At 52.6% G+C, this 21,774-nt stretch overlaps 1 protein-coding gene across 1 annotated transcript in view; it reads left to right on the forward strand.

Moving 5' to 3' along the window:
• RAB6B (RAB6B, member RAS oncogene family) overlaps nucleotides 1-21,774 on the forward strand; it is a 53,586-nt gene that overhangs the window by 15,905 nt on the left and 15,907 nt on the right. Inside the window, exon 2 of the mRNA XM_079922776.1 lies at nucleotides 10,551-10,609. Coding sequence (XP_079778902.1) covers nucleotides 10,551-10,609 — 59 coding nt within the window. The remainder of the gene's footprint in view (nucleotides 1-10,550; nucleotides 10,610-21,774) is intronic.

The raw sequence follows: 21,774 nt of genomic DNA on the forward strand, positions 1-21,774 counted from the left end.
TTGATCTTTTCTTCTGCATTTAATCTGGGATTAATCTGTTGCTAACCCATCTAGTGTATTTTTCATTTCCCACATTGTAGTTTTTACTTCTAGAAGGATGATTTGTGTCTTTTTAAATATCTTCCATATCTCTGTTTAACTTTTTGAACATATGAAATACAGTCATAATAATTGTTTTTTAAAATATTTTTGTTTGCTAATTCTAACATTTGTGTCAGTTTCGACTGATTTTTTTCTCCTTATTAAGGATTTATTTTATTGCTTCTTTTCATGCCTGGTAATTTTTTATTGGATGCTAGACATTGTGAATTTTGTCATGTTGTGTATTGGATGGTTTTTGTATTCCTATAAATTCTTAGGATTTGTTAGCTGGGACTGGAGTGGTGCTCAGTCTGGGGCTAATTATTTCCCACTCTTGAGGCACAGCCCTTCAGAGTTCTCTCCCCAGTGTGCCATGAATGAGGAAGCTTTTCACTCTGGCTGGTAGGAACAGGCACTATCCCAGGCCTATGTAGATGCCAGGTGCTGTTTCCTTTTTAATCCATTTGGGTGGTTCTTTCCCAAGTCTTGAGCAGTTTCTTTACACACCTTTGCTGATCAGTCCTCAGCTGAAGACTTAAGTGAGCCACTTCGCAGACCTCTGGTGTTCTCTCTCTCTTTGTGCACCTCTTTCCTCTCTTGTGAACTTCGGCTGACATGTTTTCTCCAGACTCTCAGCTCTATCTCCCCACTCCCTGTGCCATGTCCTGAAGTTTTCTCAAGGCAACAATTTGGGGGCAGTTGGGGGGCTCACTTGATTTGCTTCATGTCTCTCAGGGTTTACTGTCCTTTACTGCCCTTATGTACTGTCTTGAAAATCAGTTTCATATATTTTGTCTGTCTTTTGATTGTTTCCAGTGAGAAGATAAATCTGATGACCAGAAGCTAACATCTTGGGTCTTTGTTTTTTCATTTAATCATTTATTTGTAGGGGACACTGGTCTGGGCCCATGAGTGAGAACATTGGCTTGGACAGGAGTGTTGTCTAGTTAGTATTCTTTTTTTTTTTTTTTTGTGGTACGTGGGCCTTTCATTGCTGTGGCCTCTCCCGTTGCGGAGCACAGGCTCTGGACATGCAGGCTCAGCGGCCATGGCTCATGGGCCCAGCCGCTTCGTGGCATGTGGGATCTTCCCGGACTGGGGCACGAACCCGTGTCCCCTGCATCGGCAGGCGGACTCTCAGCCACTGCACCACAAGGGAAACCCTAGTTAGTATTCTTGACTTTCATCTGTGATATTCATACAATTAATTATATAAACGTAAATTTGCTGCATGATTTCTGCACTCTGGAGTCTTGGCAAGAACTTTCTGCTATCCAGCTCTTATTACAAGCTCATCATTAACAACTAGTTTGGTCTTGTCTTATGAATACTGAGAATTGTACAGTTGATCACGTTAGCTTTTTTTTTTTTTTTTTTTTTTTTTTTTTTGCTCTGACCTCCAGAGAGCTCAGGCAGTTTCTTAGTCTGACTTTAATGATCGGGTAATATATTTTAAGATGTATGTCTGTGAACAAACTTTTTGCTCCAGCCTTCTCTTTTTAGCTTATTTATCCTTTCCCTTATATCCCTCTTAAAATTCTTAGTTGCAAATAAGAGAAGTCTACTCTCACTCTCCAGCCGATTCAAGCAGTGTATCAGAGCAATGACTGGGGAGCACAGAGTCTCTGGGAGGGTCAGAGTCAGAGAACCAGGCTTGGAGCAGCAGCCTGACTCACACCAGCACTGATCCAGGGGTAGACGCAGTCCCTCTGCTGGGTACTGTCAAAGGCTGGTGTTGAAACCCACATCAGAATCCAGGGACATCCCACACCTCACTAGATTCATGTCGGTCATTTCTGGTGAGTCTCACGTGAGCATCTGATGGGAGAATTCTAGGTAGGATGCCTACAACAGAGCTGCAATGGAGGCTCTTGCATTGGGGAGGATGGCTTAAGACCTCTCCAACACAGTAGGGGCATTCAGAGGAATTGGGCAGCTATCCACTATTGTTATTGATAGGTAGCTACTGTATCCTGATATTATTTTAAATAATATAGTCACCAGTGATCCTTTTGTGGGGGAAAGAAGGAGAGGGTTAACCCAGGCTATCAGATGAGTGTGAGCTCTCCTGTGCACAGCAGTCATGCCAACGCACAGCCTGGTGCACCCTCCCTGGCCTCTGTGCCCCTCCGCCCTCCCACCAGAGCAGACAGCGGAGCACAGACCCTTCTTGGGCTCTCAGGGCTCTAGGCCTGTGGGGGTGGGAGTGGGAATGGGATGAAATGTTTGAAGGTTAGTGAGACCCAAGGGTCAAAGGGACTCCGCCCACAGCTGGAAATGAGCCCCTCCCTTGGTCCTTTTATCCAGCTGCATTTCAGTCTTGGTAAGCATTGTCACTCGCCTCAGACTGGAAGCAGCCCTTAAAGACCATCTAGCCTGACCTCATTGGAATAATGACCTCTTAGCTCAGTGAGCGGCAGAGGTGAGATAATATGTTGGTGGGGGAAGAGAGTGGATGACACCCCACAGCGACTGACCCAGGGCAGGCTTTCCTGGCATCACTGGGCTCAGACAGAGCAGATGCGGACAGTTGGAGGACAGTGGGGAAGCGAGAGCGTCGGGGATGGACCAGGCTCCCAGCTGGAGCAGGAGAAAGGGCCTGGGCCGGACCAGCCCCTACCACTGTCCTGCGACCACTCCTTCCGCTTCTCCCCCCTCCTCCCTCCTCGGTTCTGTCTTCCCTGGGTCCCCGGGTGAGGCCCAGGTGACTGAGCATCCTCTGGCAGAGGGAATTAACACACTTAATTAAAGTGTCCAATTAAGAGCTTTACATATTTCTTAATTACCGCCTGAGTCTTTGGGGGGATGGTTTGAAATGGGATTTTCACGTGTTTCCTCATTTAGCCTATGGTGAGCCAGCCAGCCCCTCAGGGCTCAGGTAGGAGCTGGCAGAGCCCTGTTCTGCAGCAGCTCTTCTGAGCATGAGGTGGCAGGGTGGGGTGTGCAGCAGGAGCCCGGTGCCCAGCCCCCCACGCCTCTCCACCTTGCAGGAGAGCAGGGCTGGGTTTTCTGGTTTGTGAAAATAGAACAAAAGGAAACAAGGATCAGACAGATGAAGCTGGTGTCTCCAGCTGTTCGTCTTATCACCACAGGGCCTGGGGGCTGTGCACCTCATGGTCAGGCCAGGAATGGGGGGCTTTGTAGGCAGGGAGGTGCATGGGACTGGTGGAGCCATCTCCCCAGGCCCCTGCAGGGCAGGGACACTGGACCAGGAAGGGACTGGCCTCCTTCCCAGCACTCCCCAGCATTTCCCATCTGTGTTCTGGAAACTGAGCTGATGGGACACCTGAGTTAGCTGGGCCCATCGTAGGAATGGGTTGCTGGTCTGAGCCCTGGGGAAGCAGATTTGCCTTTTCAGCCCCGAGGGCCACCTTGTGACAGCTTCGGACCTTCTCTGACCTGGGCAGGCTGATGGGGCTATGGGCCAAGAATGCAGAGACCCTTTCCCTGGCATGGGGACTGCTTTCCTAAAAACACAAGTGTCTGAGAGGTGGGCAGCCTGCCAGGGCAGCCTAGAGATGGCAGTGAGGTCTGCCACATCTTTCCTGCCTGCCACCCTGGGCCCAGCTCTGTGACCCCGAGGAGGACCAGTGGAGACCCCACTGACCATCCAGCAGCGCCCCTGTGCTGGTGTGGGCGGCAAACGTGAGTGAGCAGCTGGGCACAGAGGGTGGGGCAAGGTTCGGGTGTGGCTCGGTGGGGGGGGAACCCAGGGGTGGGGCACACAGTGCCGGGTCTTGGCAGACCCTCTACCAAGTCTCCAGCGAACTTCTTGCACTCTGCCTCACATATTGCCCCATTTCTGGCCCTCACGGCAGTCTTTCCACCTCCACCCTCACCCGCAGTTGAGGTGACAGGGCGGAGAGGGGTCCTTCCTGGAGCAAGACAGTGTCGGAGTGGGAGTCTGGGTGCTCACAGCCCACTCAGCTGTCAGCCTGTGGCCCGGGCCCCAGCCATGCCCGGGAACTCTCATAGGCACTGACCCCAAAGCCCTGGGAGTCTGGCTTCACGTGGCAGCCATGGTGAGATGTGGGTAAGGGACAGCTGTATGCAGAGGACACCTCAGCCTCACATCACCAGACCCCTCTGGTCCCTCTCCTGGGAATGCTGTCCCCCTGATGCCTTGTCTTCACCAGTCAAGACCCAGCCCAAATGCCACCGCCTGCAGGATGCTTCTGCAGTTCCCCAGCAGAGAGTGGCCTTACCTTTTTGTTGGCCTCTTGGTACCCCCTCTCAAGTTGCCTCGCATCTTAGGTGTTTGCACCTGAATCTGGCTCTGCCACTGGGTGAGGGCTGCTGTAGGGCAGAAGGACATCTGCTTCTCACTATGAATTCTGGGCCTAGCCTGGGCCTAGCACAGAGTAAGCCCCCACTGGGTGTTTGTTGAATGAACAGAGAGGCCTCACGTCCTCTGTGGCTACCTAGAAGCCACCTGAATGTACAAAAATCTACTTACCTGGGACCTGCCACTGAGATGGGGACTGGGGCCCATGGGAGGCTGGTGGAGTGAGTGGTCCCCATGGGTGAGGTCCAGGTGGGTGCTGCTAGCTGGCTATGAAGGGCCACCTTGCACTGGTTGAACTTCCAGGGTGTGTGGAACCGAGCTCATCGGGACAGCCCACGGGTTTGCAAGACCTCTGGGCCCGAAGCTTAGATGTGGGTAAGGAAAGGACTGTTCCGTGGTGACATCAATAATGGAAAATAAGCTTAGATCCTCAGCTCATGAGGTTGCATGATTATTACCCATCATTATGTAATGATTTTTTTCGGAATGTAGTGCTGGTATCTGTGCTTTGGTCTGACAATTTTAAAGAAAGCTTTTATGGGTGACCTGAATCCAGAGTGATGACCTGGTGTTTGCTTCTTGTCCAGTTCGCTTGGGCTTAAGGAATGGCCCCATCGTGTGCTAGTCACAAAGCCAGGTGTCAGGGAGGCGTCCTGGGCTCTCCTCTGAGTCTGACCAGTTACCAGGTCCTGTCACTCTCCTCTGCTCTCCACTTCTCCCCAGCGCCACTGCCTTTGCTTTAACTGAGATCCGCCATCCCTCGCTGGATTCCTGCCTCCAATCTGGCCCCTGTAGGCCCTTCCCCCCTTAGAAGGGTAAGTTTTCTTCTTAAAGCACAGAACTGTTGCTCTGATTACCTAATACTCTATAACAAACCACCCCAAACTTAGTGGCTCAAGAGGATGAAAATATTTACTTTGCTCAGGAATCTATAATTTGGGCAGGTCCTAGCGGGGAAAGGGTGCCTCTGTTCCACTTTGATGGCTCCAAGGCTGGACTTGAGTCATCTGAAGGCTCGCCCACCCACAGGTCTTCTGGCTGTTGGCTGCTGGCTGGAGGCCTCCGTGGAGGTTCTCCCACGTGTAGGCTGCCTTGGGCTTCCTCACAGCATGGCGGCTGGGTTGAAGGGCTAGCTTTCAGAGTGTGAGGGAGCTGGAGCATTCCAGACTGAAGCTGTGCTGCCTTTTCTAACCTCGCCTCGAGTCACACACGGTGCCATTTCTGCCACAGTCACGGGCCCACAGATTTACCTCTGGATAGAGTGTCTGTGGTACATTGTAAGAAGAGCACGTGGTATGGGGCATATTTTGTGAGCCATCGTGACCATTATGAGCTGCCACACCTTTCCCACCACCTCTCTGCTTAAGACCCTTCGGGAGCTCCTGCCGCCCCTAGGAGAGAATCGTGCTCCTTGGTGTGGCCACATGGCCTGGCCATCTAGCCCCTGGCCCACCGGGCTTGCCTCTATCGGTCCGTCCCTTCCCTTCCTCTACAACTGGCCCCATAGATGGATTTTGGTTTAAATCAACTCAGTGGCCACACGTAGCTTCCTTGAACAGTGCTTGTCGTTTACCCCTCTCCTTACACACCTGGTCTGGCCCCATTTTCCCTGAGCCAAAGGACAGGGGAAATGACCTTGACCTTGTTGCCTCCCATCTCTTTGCACAAGCTTTTTATCTTCCTGCCTGTGTGCATTTGCTCCCGCTGTTCCCTCCGCCCGAAATACCTGGTCTCCTCTGACCCCCGCTTCCCACAGTTCAACAGCTGCCCTTGCAGCCTTCCTGATGCCCAGCCCCCTGGGCCCCCGCCCTTTGTGATCTCCGCTTTGCTGCTGGTCAGACCTTCCCATAAACCAGCGCAATGTCATTCATGAGGTGAGGTCTTTGGCATCATAGCTGGTTTTATATGTCAGCTCCACTGCTTCCCAGCCATGTGACCTTGGGGATACGAACCACCTCACTGGATCATGATGAGGATTAATGAGGAAACCTAAGAATTTCTTGTCTGGCGCTGAGCAGAATCCCAGTAAGAGTTAGCGTTTCCATTCCTTCTTTCTAGAGGCTCCTAATAAGTGCTCAGGAATGCATTTTCTCACCCTCATTTGGGTGAAAGAGGGAAAATGTCTCCCTGCTTAATCATGTGGGATTAAACCACCAGAAGATGATAAGCATATTGCTGAGCCATGAGCAGAGAGAGAAAAGCTCAATAATGATTGCCTGCTTATTTTTAATAAAATCCTTCCAATAGAGCTGAATCTCTGCCCTGGGAAAGAGCTCCACGTTGCTGCAGTGGTGTCGGAGAGCAGTTGTTAGAAGGGCAGTGGGACAGTATGACCTTGAGGACAGGGCTGTGTGGGAGGCGGCCCTCCCACAGGCTGCAAGGGGCCTCAGGAGGGCAGGGGACCTCAGGGGGAGGGTCTCCCCCCCCTCCCCCTGCCCAGCCCTGTCTGAGCTGCTTGAATGCGCTGTCCTCTTAGACCTCCCCTTGGCTGGCCCAGTGGTGGTGCCCTGTCAGCTGACGGCTCCAGCTGTCGCGCTGCTCTTTGCGGTGAGACGAGAGTGGCCAGGTAGGTGGGCTGTGCAGGCTCTTTATACCCAGGTTCCAGCACCTTCCACCCAGAGCAGTTGTTGAGGGTGGGGTGTGGGGTCAGGAAGTGCGTGGGGCGGCCCCTTTACGCAGCCAGCTCCTTTACGTGATGCCAGGGCAGCAGTGGGCGAGGGGCTCCTTTGTAAAGCTCCGCCTCAGGGCCCTAGGGACAAAGCATGGAGGCACCTTTCCTGCTGTTGGTGCTGCATAGTGTTGCCTGGGCTCTGCTCTGAGGGCTGGTTGGTCCCCTGCAGGCTGGTGAGCCCCACCCTGGAGCCCTGGGGCCGTGGGTCAGGGTGGAGGCCTGGCTCAAGCTGGGGCCGGGGCAGGACACACCAGCCATGGTGCTGATGCACACTTGCCTGCAGTAAAGGGTGCACACTGAGGCCGCAGGGAGGGTGAGCAGTTAGAGGCCTCTAAGCAGGGAGGCCAAGCTGACAGGTTCAGACAGGGTCTGAGCCATGTTGTCCTGGCAGCCATGGAAAGAATATGGGTGGTCTTGGGGAAGCTCTGAGGCAGGGAAGAGGAGGGCTTCTGCTCTGAGAAATGAGAAAAAACACCTAGAAGAGTGGGAAGAAATCATCCCCTTTTGATAACGAGGCTGTCATTCAGTCCAGGCCTCAGTTGGTGTGCTGGGCCTCAGGTGTCCTAACCCATCCATCCTTGCTTTGCTGAGCCCTCCGTTTGCCCAACCCGTGCCTGAATTCCCAGTTTCTGGCCTTGCAGGTTGGGTCAAGCACTGCCTGAGTAGGGAGAGGCCCTGCCTCCAGCCCATCCCAAGAAAAAGGTGCCTTGACTTGGCAAGGCTATTCCCGGAGCTCCGTGACATCTACAGTGGTGGCAATAATGACCCAGCCGAATCCTGAAACCCAGCATGACCCAAAGACGCTGAGGAGCGTCAGGGATAGGAGCTCAATCCCTGGTCCGACCACCTTATCCTGGCCGTGCTCGGCTCTGGCCCTAGGCAAGGAGCTGTCAGCTCGTTTCCCCTTGTATAAAATGGGGGTGCATGAGTACCTGCTTCAGGGTTGGGGACTAACCAGGGTGGTCTTAAGGACTTAGTACAGCGTAGCTGCAAACACAGAAGTCCTGCAAGCTTCAGGTAGGCGGGTGTCCCGTCTCCTCTGTTTACTGCTGTCGTGTAAATCTGTGCCTGGCACAGCCTTGGGGTGTGCCTGACGCGCTCCGTAAATACAGGGTTCAGGTGTTCCCTGTTACGGTGACTGTGAGAAAGCTCAGAAAATATTGGCACTGGCCAGGACCCCACACCTAAAAGTTCTTCCTGCACAGTCCCAGGACACTACTTGTTCCTTTGGCATTTTCTCCTCCCACCTAGCAGTCGCCCTGCAAGCCACTGTGAAGCCACTGGCAGTGGCTGGCGCCCGAAGAAGGGGAACTTGGCAGAGAAGCCTTGCAGGGCTTTCTGATCTCTCAGCTCCTCCGTGAACCTCCTGTTCCTTTAGTGGCTTTTGGGGATTCCGCTGTCTCTCCTCCCTGCCTGCTCAGCTGCCCCAGGGGAGAGCCCGCTGGAGAAGAGGACCGTGTCCCTTTCGCCAAGGTGTGAGGTGCTGTGTGTCACCACAGAGGGGAGCTACCAGTGGGCCCTGCAGTACCTCTCTTCCCGAGGAGGAAGGACCTTTCCATTGTCTCTTGGAAAAGGAGGATGCCGTGCGCTCCCTGATTTCATCCTCCTCCTGCTGGCTCGGGTTGCTCCACTTTTCACTGTGTGGTCGGTCCCCCCTCAGCAGTTCCCAGCCAGGCCTTTCTGTGGCCTCAGAGCCTCAGAGCCGATCCTCCAGGTGTGGGAAGCCCCCACTTCTCACCTTTGTGTAAGTTTGAGTGGAGATTTAAAGCAATTGGAAAGTACTTTACAGATTTAACTTTTATTAGAAGCTCAAAGGGCAGTTTCCAGGTAAACTTACAAGAGATCCTGGGTGTATTACTGCTCACCCCAGAGATACTGAGAAGAGAAACGAGGCTATTCTGACACCAGCGGGTGTACTGCAATTCAGTCCTGGCGCTACCCACTCTGAGCTGGTGTCAGGCTGCCCAGGTTTAAGGGCACAGTCCCCAGCTAGATTGCCACCCACCTCAGACGCAAGCTGTAGGTGGAGTCCCCAGGAGCAGTCGCATTTCTGACCAGCTGGCTGCAAATCTGGGGGTGCCCACGACCCTCCTCAGGTTCCATAATTCACCAGAATAACTCACAGAACTCAGGAAAGCACTCTACTTACAATTACAGTTTTACTATGAAAGATACAAATCAAGAACAGCCCAATGAAGAGACGCGAAGGGTGAGGTCTGGGAGGCCTGGAACCGAGCAGTGTGTCTTCTCCCTGTGGAAGACAATTGCCCTTCCCTTACAAGTGCTGGCTGTTGGGAGAGGACTGCACTCACCTGGTGCACTACTGAGGCTTCCGAACTGGAAAAGGACCTTTCCCAGAGGAACCCCATTGGGTTGCCCTGCTCCGTCCAGGCAGTGACCAGCCACCCTTCCAGGCCCAGCCTGTGGACATCCCATCCAAGAATCGGGGAGAGGTGGAATGAGAGCTCTTGGGCGCTGGCTGTCTTGCGTTCCCTGCCAGAGTTATCTGTCTTCAGCAGCCCGGAGCACAAAGAGCTCTGAGCCAAGCTCAGCTGGTGCGGTCCCCCTCTGAGCCTCCCAGGGCCATGGCAGAGACTCGGTGGGACGGAGTAGCACTCCATGCTGGGCCTGACCTAACAAATATTCCTATCTCCCTTCCTTCCCACCCAGATGCTCACAAATGCTGCAGCAGGCATTTCCGCCACAGCCAGGCCTCAGGGGACCTGCACAGGGTTAGGTCAGAAGCCAAACCCTGCAATTTGGGAAATTAGCAGCATTTATGGGATTCCCAAGGGACTTCCTGGTTCTTTTAGCCATACCAGTGGTTCTCCGTTGGAGGTGTTACTGCCCCTTAGAGGGCATTTGCAAATGTGCAGGGGAGTTCAGGCTTGTCACGGTGACGGGGGATCCTGAAGGCATTTACCCAGCAAGGTCCGGGGATGCTAAACATCCTGCGAGGAGCTGGACAGTCAGGCACACGTTATGAAAAATAGTCCTGCCCAAGAGAGACACTGGGGAGTCATTTACTTCCCCTGCCCTCTGGTTCCTTGGAAAGCCACGTTCCTCATCAGTGCCCAGGCTGAAATAAAGGAGCATGTCTCCATCCTAGCCTGTGACCAAGGGCAAGGCAGTATTTCCAGGTGAGCGTGGGCCCATGTGACAGAAGCATCTTGTAGTGCACACACTTGCTCTGATTCTTCAGGTATGGCTCTTGCATCAGTTGGGCTCTTATGGGTCAAGGAAGACTTGGATTTGGGTGGTAAGAGTTCACAGGGCAGGGGGAGGCCTCCTCCTTGGTGCCTGGCAGGAACGCCACTGCAGCCCACCCAGTGTAGACTTGGCTGCCTCACCTCAATGTCCCTCTCTGGGGGTCCCACCTCCCACTTCTGTTTCTGCATCTCATCTTTTCCTCTGGGCTTTTTTGTTTCATTATCTGTTTTTGTCACATGAAATGTGTTTAGAGGAGCCTAGCTCGGATCACGGCTAAACCCCTCTCTTCTTGTTGTTTTACAGTCGGGAAGACGTCTCTGATCACGCGGTTCATGTATGACAGCTTCGACAACACGTACCAGGTGAGTTCCTGGGTCCCTGCCCCCCACCAAGCCCCGCAGTGTTTGCAGCCTTGACAGCCACCTGGACACCATGCCAGCCTCCCTCCCAGGGTTGCTGATGCTAGGATGAGAGTGGGGCATTCCTGGGACCTAGGGCATCCATCTTGCCTTGGAGGAGCTTCCCATCTGCACACTGGTCCCAGCCCGGTAAAGACCCTGGGCCCTTCTGAAGATGCAAACCTCAATAAGGGAAATGTTTCCAGTAGAGAAAGGACACCTTTCAGTCTGTGTTCTCTTGCCCCCCATGGCAGGGCTAAACCATGACAGTGTTTGGTTTCTTGGGGGCATCACCATGTGGAGGAGGATGGGCAAGAAGCAAAATGAGGGACGTGAAAGAGCAGTAGGAGAACTTGCTCCTCCAGCGTGGCTGTGTGCTGGACCTTCGTGAGTGCGTACACACACACACACGCACACACACTCATACACACGCACACACGCCCCCCCACACCCACACATACATACGCACACACCCACACACGCATACACCCACACCCACGCGCACACACACACGCCCCCACATACACACACGCCCACACCCACACGCCCACACACACAGCCACACACGCACGCACACACACGCGTGCACACATGCCCACGCACACACGCGCGCACACACACACACACACACACACACACACACACACACACACACGGTTGCTGGGACACTTCCTTCCCTGGAGAGGCTGGTGTGATGGGCCTGCACTGCTCTACATGGGCAGGAGGCTGGATAGAGTGACCTGTGTGCTCCTGGCTCTCAAGGGTGGTCTGGAATTAACCAGAGGTGGCTCCATGTAGCCTAAGGCTGAGTTCTTGAAGGTCAGTAACATTTCACTTTCCTGTCACCACTGATGAGCAAATGAAGTGAATTTCCCCTGCAGCTAAAGCTGTTATCACAAAGCACCAAACTTAATCATTTCAACTATTTTTAAGAAAAAATATATTGTTTTCTTCCTTAAGACAGACACAAATAATAATTCAATTTTCTAAGCCAGTGGGTTCTGTGAGATAGTAGTTCCAAGGGATGTTAGTAGGTGTTATTTGAGGGAAAAAAGGCAGGGAGAAGGGTTCGGGGCTTAGGGAACACTGATGAACGAAAGTAAATCTACTTTTCTACTGCAGGACTTCTCAGGGCCTTTTACTACATCAGTGTATGGTTTTGATTTGCTGAAAGGGAGATGTAGTGTGCAGGATCTCCCAGATGTATTTGGTCATGGAATCCTTTTGTCATCGAGTCCTCAAAGGATAAATATTTATAGAACACACTGGGGACTGCTGTGCTAAGAGGTCTCCCACATCCTGGGACCTACAGAGCATGCAGAGCACAGCCCACTGCAGATTACGGTTCTGTGTCTACTCTTTAGTCTGTCTGTCTCACTCTGGACCAGGCAGCATCTTTGCCTCATACACAACTCCTTTCTCTGCCTCCCTCTAAATCCCTACTTTTCCTCTGCTGTCATCTGAAATACCAGATAACTAGCGGACTTGGTAAGAATTGACTGAAGGGTAAGGACATGGGGCCCCGAGTGCCGTACACAGCCTTGGACATCTGCTCTGGGATGATTATCTCAGCCACACTTTGTCTTGCTTGGTACAGGCCAGGCTCTGTACCACGGCAGGCTTGCAGAGCCCTCTCCTCCCTGTAAGGGGAGTCCTACTGCGTCGCTTTGCATCCGAATCACAGCTCTAACTTCAGTTCTCAAGTCTGACTTGGTATTTGCATATTTGTGTGTGTATTCATGTGCATGTGTGTGTGTGTCAGTGAATGATCTCACAGATATTGTTTTGATTATTTGATTTTTCAAATATTAAGTTACTTATAATACTTCTTGTTGATGTCCCATTGATAATAAGTGATGCCCTTGGCTGGCTGGTGTTCTTGGCAGTGGTGGGCAGTAGAGATGGCCTCAGAGCCTTTGCAGTGGTCTTCACTGGTGTGGATCAAAGCCTCAACTCCTCCCCATGTCGTTTGAGTCTCCAGTGTCACCTCCTATGGCCCACTGCTTGTCCCATATCCCGTGGTCCAGCGGGCCTCCCTGCTTGCTGCTCCCCACTCAGTGACATTTTCCCACTTCCATGCCTTGGCTCATGGTGTCACCTCTGCTGGAATGCCCTTCCCTCTTCTCTCCTCTGCTGTGGAAAATTCCTCTGACTCATCAAGGCTCAGAGCACATGTTTGTCTGTGGTCAGGACCCTCCTCATGCTCTGCACCCCTCCACGGCTCCATCTTCCCTAGCACACTGTCCTCGGGGCTCCTTTGCCCTCCCAGCCCTACAGGAACTCCTACTGCTCTGGCTGCCGGATGGGATCTCAGCTTGGCTGAGGCCAGGACCCCTCGGATCCACCTCTGCGTTCATGGGTCCAGAGCAGGGCCTGCCCACAGCTGTGTCAGCTGGTGTCAGAATCCACCACAGTGGCTTCAAGAGGCCCTGTCTGCCTTGGTTTTTAGACTCCATCTGACTGAGCAGCCACAGTGGCCCAGTGTCGATGTCCAGTGTCCTGGCAAAAAGTGAAGAAAGCCCAAGTCCCTCCCCACTGTAGGCTTTTCTGACTTTTTTTTTGGCTGCAGGTAGAATTTCTCTCCCAATACCCTCTAAGATGGTAGTTAGGCTGGGAGGCTGGGGCTCCAGTTGTGTGCTCACACAGGCCCATTTTCATGAATTCTCTGGAGATGGAGAGGGGGAAATGTTACTTTTTCTTAACATGGTGGCAGAGGCACTTGGGAAGTAGACAAGATGCCTGAGGGCCCCGGGGGATGTTCCCAGTTGTGCCCCCCTATGCTGACCACTCCCCAGCACTGCCCACAAATACCCTGTGTACCAACCAGTACAGCCCAGCAGAGCGCCCCTGTCCCCGCCTTGATTGGCTGAGGTGCCCAGAAAGTTCCCAGGGCGGCTCCACCGCTCCACCCCTCCCATCCTTATTTGTGTCTCTGGCTCTGTCTCCCACCCCCTCCCCTATTCACTTATTCTGACAACGGATGTTTGTCAAGTGCTTACTCTGTTTGCAGAGAAGTGGGAGAAAATGACCTGGCCACAGAATCTGGCCCTGCCCTGAGCCAGGCATGGAGGGTAGAGAGGGTTCAACCTCATCCTGGGTGGCAGCGAGTCCTCCCTCTGTCTGGGGCTGAACATGCCCGAGGCCCCAAGGAGCTGGCATGAGGAGCTGGGCACGCAGAGCGCGGTTCCCCGCCAGACCTCTCCGGGGTCCGGTCCGCCTGGCAGGCCCAGGGGAGATGCTGCCTTGTTGACCTGTGGCCTTGGGAGCGGGTCTCCTGCCGCCTCCTGCCTGGCATTTCCCCTGCACACACGTGTACCTTGTTCTCCTCTTGACATGTGCATTCCCCAGCCTCTCACCACCCACCTGTCACCCCATCTAAATCCACTCACTTAAAGAAGCAAAAAGTCAAGACTTACAGCCTGGTGAGATTCATGTCTGCAACAATGCTCTTATATAAAATCCCAACTAAAAAATGTCTTTCAAAATGTACTAAGAAGAAACCCCTGGTACCTGCACCGTGATGAGATGTGGCCCTCTCTGTGGGTCCCCCATCTTGGCTGCATGTTAGCAGTACCTACTGGGGGGATGACTGGAGATGCACAGGCTGGGTCAGGCATTAGCATTTTTAAATCTCAGAGGTGACTGAGATGAACTGATAACCAAGGCTGGAGCCCCCGGCCTGTCCCTAGACCTCCCACCCAACACAAGTTAGGAAAGCAGCCAGTGGGTCCCGGCCCGCTGGGGCTTACCTAGGTGCTCCTGGGAGTGTCTCTGGAGGACTGCACTGGAGCACTCCCTGGGTCCCACGGTGCCTCTGGGAAGGGGACAGCATGGCTGTGTCCACTGTGCCCTCACAGGCCGAGGGACTGCCTGAGTTGCTGTTAGCCCCTCAGTGATCTGGGGGCTTTCCTCTCTCCCTGCTAGCTGTGTATTAGTTTCCTGGGACTGCTATAGCAAATTGCCACAAACCAAGTGGCTGAAAACAACAGAAGTTTATTCTCTCACAATTCCAGAGGTTAGAAGTCTGGAATCACCAGAGCCACGCTCTCTCCAAAGGCCTGGGAGAGAATCCTTCCTACCACTTCCAGTCATTGGATTTAGGGCCCACCCTAAATCGTGGATGATTTTTCATCCTGAAACCCTTAACTAATTACATTCACAAAGACCCTCTTTCCAAATAAGGTCACATTCTGAGATTCCAGATGGACAGAATTTGGGAAGAGGACACTCTTCAACCCACTACACAGTGTCCCAGCACCTTCCAGTCTGATCCTACTGGGGACCCCTCCAGGCTCCAGGCCCCTCTGGCGCTTCACGTGCTACTGGCCCAGCATCTGACCTGGGGAAGCCGTTTCCCCAGGAGCCTATCTGGCAGCAAGTCTTTTTGTTCTTACAGGGCTTTTCAGAATGATCAGATGTTTCTTTATGTAACATTTGTAAGTTGATTTAATAAAGTAAATACGTTCACTGGGGCCTGGTCATTGACGCCATGGAGCTGCCCATCTGGCTGCTCAGCAGCCCCCAAACCAGCACCTGCCCCGCCCCGACAATTCACCCCTGCAGCACGGGTGGCCTTTCAGGGGAGCTGAGCTCCCGCTGGGTCTCACAGCAGCACATCCCAGGTGCTCAGGGAGGGGGCGTTTGTGATGACCATGGTATGTGAGGGGTCGTCCGTGTGGGGCTTTGAAGTCTCTCTTTCTGGGGCAGCGAGTTCTGCTAATGCTTGTCCAACCAGACTCAGGAAGGTGGTCTGGAGGCTGCCAGGCTTGGGCATCCAAGCCCCACACCTAAAGTGTCTCCACATCGCCTTCACTGGTGGGCCTGAAGTGGGCCACAGTGAGGAAGAAGGACCTGGGGATGGGTCAAGCCAGAATGTCCTCCTTGGACACCCAGCCTCACACTCATGGGCGCTGCTCTCTGATCCCCTCCCCTGCCGGGGCCAGGGAAAAGGAAAGGCCTGGGGACTTGGGAGTAGGTTGCTGATGGCACTGAGCACCTTTCTGTCAGGGGGTCACTGTGAGGAGATGAGTGAGCCCACACAGAGCCCACAGCAGCCAAGAGAGACCAGGAGACAGGATTCCCTCTGATAGGTGGGGAGGTGCCCGGGGCTCCACCTTGAAGAGGAGGTGCAGCCAGTCAGACGAGTGGATGGGTCGGCACGCAGGGTCCAGGGGAGATGGCTTTTGTGGCCACAGCATGGAGCACTTGGTCAGCAAGAGGCAGGAGATTCAGAGGAGCCACATGGCGTGCTGCAAGGGCACCGGGCAAGGCAGCTGGCCCTTGGCCTACGGGGTGCATGGTGCAGCATCCGTCCCATCTGCCAGGGTGTGTGTGCACATCGTACTGTGCTGGGCACCCAGCTCTGAGGGCAAGGTCCGGTGGTGGGGTGGCCAGGCTGCAGCTCTGCAAGGACAGATCCTGGGCGGTGGGCGGGTAGAGGTGAGGGGGTGGGCCTCACGTGGCCACCCTACGCCCCCCGGGGAGCATGGTCTGCGGCTGGAGTGCTGACATGGGGCTGAGGCTCACGTCATAACCAACACTGCTGTCGTCGTCCAGGTACTTCCCTGCTCATCCTCCCATTCTCTCATCCTACATTAATGCGTGGAGCTCGTCAAGAGTGTTGTGGTCCTTGGGGGCGTGGAGCTTCAGACAAGGCAGGGATCAGTGGCTGTTCTAGTGGGTGTGGAAGCCTTCCTGGAGGAGAGGGTGGGAGCTGAGTGGGAAAGGGCAGGGAGGATCTGATGCCACTGTGTGGGAGGGAGGATTAGTAACTGAAGGAGAAGCCTTGGTGGGGGCCCCAGGTGCAATGATCCAGTGCTGCGCATGCGTGGGGGGCGGTGCCGGGGCGGGCTGTGCCCTTTTGGAGTGGAGGGTCCTAGCGGGCCTGTGGATGGGCTACTGGCTGAGCTGCCTTTTGACTTTCACGGCCTTAGGCACTTTTGCCTTCCAGGGCACTTTGCTCCTTCCTTCATTAAAAAGCCATATATATATATATATGCACACAAATATATATAATGTATGTAAATTATATTTTATAACTGTATTGTTATAAAGATGAAGACAATACAGGCTGGATTCATTATTATATGTCATTATTATTATATTCATTTTTTTCTTTTGATTTTAAAAGAAATTAAAATTTAAAAAGTTAAACAAAAAAAAACACAGGGCTTCCCTGGAGGCGCAGTGGTTGGGGGTCAGCCTGCTGATGCAGGGGACACGGGTGCGTGCCCCGGTCCGGGAGGATCCCACGTGCCACGGAGCGGCTGGGCCCGTGAGCCGTGGCCGCTGAGCCTGCGCGTCCGGAGCCTGTGCTCCACAACGGGAGAGGCCACAACAGTGAGAGGCCCGCGTACCGCAAAAAAAACAAAACAAAACAAAACACATTTTTCTGGGCCTCTAAAAGTACTGTGGGTTCCAGGGTCTGTGCCTGCTGTCCCAGTGGGTAAGTGGGCCTAGTTGATGAGGCTGTGGAGGCCCTAGGAACTCAGCGGGGCTTGGGCTTACGGGGCAGGGAATGGAGAGAGCTATTGTGGTTCCTACGGTGGGCCCCGATGGGATCAAAGACCCCAGAGTTTGCAGGAGACAGGCCTGTGGGCCCCGGCCAGGGCAGGGATGGCAGTTGCAGCAGGGCCCGCAGACTTGGATGCAGCTCTGTGAGTGGAAGGGCGGAGCATGGGAGGGAGGAACGTCACTGAGCAGTCATGCAGGGCTGCGTGGGATGAGTGAGGGGCCTGGGCCAAGCCTGGGCCTAGACACACAGGACAGTGGGAGGGGCGAGTGGACAGAGTAGGCCTGTGGGGTGCAGAAGAGGGAGAGGAGTGGGCCCTGGGTTTCTGTCCAGACACCCCAGAAGAATATCGGTGCCGTCAACACAAAGCAAAATGAAAAGTTGAGTGGGAAGTGATAGTGGAACAGTCAAGTGAAGATGTTTGAAAATGGCTGTTATGTGGGTGGGCCCAGGAGACGCTGGAAGGATCTGGATTCCTGAAGTCCCAAGAGCTACTGAGTTTTCTGGGTCAGACTGTAGAGAGCAGGTGGAGGGCCAGGAGGAGGGGCCTTTCCCCATAGAATCCAAGATGCCACGTGTCCCCAGGTGGTGTCCAGGTAACCACCCGGCACCTGGAGAGACAGGGGCAGAATCTTCCACCCCTGTCGAGGTGGTCAGAGTGGGGTCACACAGAGGAGAAAGAGTCAGCACATCCTCTTATATCAGCTCTTTTTTTCTCCTCCAAAACAATGCTGCATGCAGAGGCCTGGGTTCAAATCCCACCTCTGTCACTTAGCTGAGAGATTCTGGGCCAGCATCCCAGTTTCTTAGCATTGCATTTTTTAACCTGGAAATTATTTGGATGGCATTTAACCCCTGCATCACCTAGACCAGTGGCCTCAAACTTTAGCAGTAGGGATGTGGTTAATTTGTATTTAAACCATAGCTCATGGAGGTCTTAAAGCCTGGATGATGGAAAATTATACGCCAGAAATACTGTTGATACAAATGTGCATTACCATGCTCTATATAGAGAGCGAAGCAAACCAACAACTCCACAACAAACTAAGTTGGTAATGATGAAGTGAAGCTAACAATAACTTACTAACATAGTGTTTTCATGGGAAACTGTGGGCCTCCCAACCATGCTTGCCTGTGCAGAGCTCTGGCACTCTGCCAGATGCTGCCAGGGCCCCAGACTTCTGGCAGAACACTGGACTCCATCTTTGGTTAGCTCTAGCAACATGATGATTTTATCATATTAATGTAGTAGAGTTCCACCTTTCGCAAACATTAGGCTCTGTGGTCAAAATGTGAGGTGACACTCTTATATAGTGAAATGCCCCTGAATGCCAGGCAGGCAGCTTGGCAAGATGACCTTGCCCTCAGACACCCACTTGGGCACCACCAGTCACCCAGGTGCTCCTTTTGGACGTTTACCTGGGACTGGTCTGAGGGCAGACTTGCTGTAACATCTTTTCTTTCCCTCCCTCCTCTCCCCTGCGCTTCTCTTGCTCTTTTGTCAAGCATATTGCAAATTAGGTATGAAGTCATCCTCTAGTAGAGAAACCTGACTAACCTGGCTTAAACAAGGAAGGGCTTTGGTTTTTCAGGTGCGAGAAGTCACGGTAGGACTTGAGGTGGCCCAGCTGCCCAGTGATGCCATCAGGCAGGTCCCAGACCCCTGCTGTCAGTCTATTCTGCCTTCTTGTTCTGTGGGTTATCTTCATGCAGCCTGGCTCCATAGGTCACCTCTGCATTCAAGGCAGATAAAGATAGCAAGAGCTTCCCTAGAATCCCCTCCCCCTCCAGCAGACTGCAGCTTATGTCGTATTGGCGAGAACTGAGTCACATGATCACCATTATCCTTTAGAGAGGCTGGGAAAGCAGCATTTCACTTTTACTTCCAGGTTGGCAAGGGAGTAGGAGGTTGCCAGTTGGTATTGGGGGAGTCCAATAGCACCTGCTAGCGTTCATAAGTGAAGTGGCCCCATCGTGCGACTCTGACCCAGGTTTTAGTAATCCTTCCTAATTCGCTTCATAGGTTACTCATAGACAGCGCTTAGATGCCCTCAAAAGTCCATCCCCCAGAACATCTTTTTCCCTAAGAGATGAGGAGAGGGCTGATGCATTGCATCCATTTGTGAGCCTGTGGGAGACCTCTCAGGGAGCTTCAGGCCACACATCCCTGGGCATCTGTGTGGCTTCTGGAAGGATTGACTAATTTTGATGACATTTCACCCCTTGTTTAAAGTTGTAAGGTGCATATTGCTTGGTTGATGTTTCAGAGCACAGTCAGGAAATAAAAGAGCAATTGATAAATATTTGTATTGGGTGGTGACTGGCGTAAGCCACTCCCCATTGGGAGGAAAGTGGCCACAGGGACTGTGTAGACTTTGAGACTGAGGTGTCTGAAAGAATCCTGGTACCTGCGCTGTGGCCTCCCAGCCAGCCGCCCCTCCTCCGCAGCACTTGGTTGAGCTGCTGGCAAGGCCAGACCATGCCCAGCGTGTTTCCCAGAGGCTGCTGTCTCCTTCCCCCACAGCGTCCACTTGCTGGTCTGAATCCGTAAGTTTTGCCAGCTTCATTTTGCATGCTTATTTGCATGTCTTTACCGATACTCTCATCTGATGGTTGGTGGTGCAGAGCACAAACAGCAGCTTCATTGTCAAGGGCTTGTCATGCCCAGCTGCTTTCTGCCACTTGGGGATGCTTCCCCAGCCACGGGCCAAGGCCTGGCCAAGGCTAAAAGAAGACACAAATACATTCCTTTTCATGATCTCTCTTCCAGAGAAGAGAATCTTGAGTCAATTCATGCAAATTACCATGCAAATTTCCACAGCACACTTTATTACTGTGTCTTGTCAGAATGTGGATGCAAAATTACATTTCATAATAAATGCACGTAGCAAAAACGATTTCAACAAGTGCCTCAGGAAACATCTCTTTCCTCGGGCATATGCTGGGCCAATGGGAGCTTTCGTGTAGAGGGAGGCGTGTAACGCACCATCATTCTGAACTGTGTGTCTGAGCCCCTGTTAACACTGGTTAATACCACATTCAGAAGGAGATAAATGTGGACGCAGCTATGAAATCTGTCCTTGTTAAGGTTCCACCTGTTTTGTATAAAACGAAGTGCCTGCCATTTTTCATAAGCAGTACAGTTGGCAAGTACAGCAATATTAAAGGAATAAATAAGCATTGCCAGGTTTGGGGTGATCTAACCACAACAGGATGCAGTCCAGCCTCCTCGGAGGGGCATCGAGCCCATCGAGCCCAGGAGGCTCACCCAGCACAGTCGAGGAGGGAAGGGGAGGATCGTGGGGGTCATGTACTGGTAGGAGAGTCTCAGAGTCAAGCCTGCTGCTCGTGTTGTCTTGATACCCTCTTTACATCCTTGTGGAAAAGTTTCCAGCAAGAATAATTTATTGCATACCTCATAAGAGGATACGGAATACAGAAAATGAATGCTGTGGCCAAGACTCCATGGTTCGTTTGGAACCCACCTCTTTGAGGGCCAGCCTTTCCTGAAGCTCTGGGAACACTCATTTATTGGGATGTGAATACAGATTACAAGCACAAAGGTTCCCAGGACCAAGTTTCTACAGCATCTTTTGGAAATCCCTCAGTCAGTTGGTCAGTCCTCATTTTGTTTGCACAGAGTACCTTCATGCAGTCTAACTCATTTGATCCAAGAGTCCTTGGAGGAAGCTGTGATTATCCCCATTTTAGAGATAAGAAGCTGAGGGCCAGAGAGGCTGTCATTTTCCCAGGATACTCCCAACACAGTGTTCTTCCAAGCCCATTATACAGCATTCAGAGCCTGCCAAGGCACTGGCAGAGGTCCCTGAAGACGGACCAGGGCCCTCTGGGCACATGACCCCACCCAGGTCCATTTGGGTGGGGCACTCTGCTAGCTGCATGCCAGATCCTCTAGGCCTGGCCATGCACTGCTCTAGGAGGCACTGACAGGGAGCCTAGGGTTGCTGGCAGAAATCTGTCCCCCTCCCCCATGGAGGCTCCTGGTCACCTCAGCCTCTTAGCCTCCTGGCCTCACCAGGGCTGTGTGCATACATTGATCTGGGCTTTACCTTCAAAGGAGAAATGACTCCCTCCCCACCACACACTCATACCCACACAAGCCTCTTACACCTACTACCTTCCACATGCAGATACACAGTTGCATGCACACTCGTGTATCTCCATTCATCACGTGTCTACTCACATACACTCATAACCACATTCCCATCAATACACTCACACACTGTATGACCTGTGCTGACCTTTGAGAGGGAATGGAGGTTGTGGCCTACGTGGGTAGCTAGTTGTTCTTTTTGTCTGGAGTCCCCATATTATCCTTTCAGATAATTTCTATTGATCCGTTTTCAAGTTCACTGTTTCATCTGTCATTTGCTGTCTTCTGTTAAGCATTTAAAAATTTCAGATATTGTATTTTTAGTTCTAAATTTATATTTGCTTCTTTATAGTTTCTCTGCTGAGATGCACAGATTAAAATCTGTGTCTTCATTGTGAGCATGTTTTCTTTATATGTTTGAGCATAATTGTATTAGCTGCCGAAAAATGCTTGCTACTTTCAACATCTGGGTCACCTCGGGGCTGGTCTCCATTTATTCTTTTT

Source organism: Stenella coeruleoalba, assembly GCF_951394435.1.
Source record: "Stenella coeruleoalba genome assembly, chromosome: 5".
Lineage (NCBI taxonomy): Eukaryota > Metazoa > Chordata > Mammalia > Artiodactyla > Delphinidae > Stenella > Stenella coeruleoalba.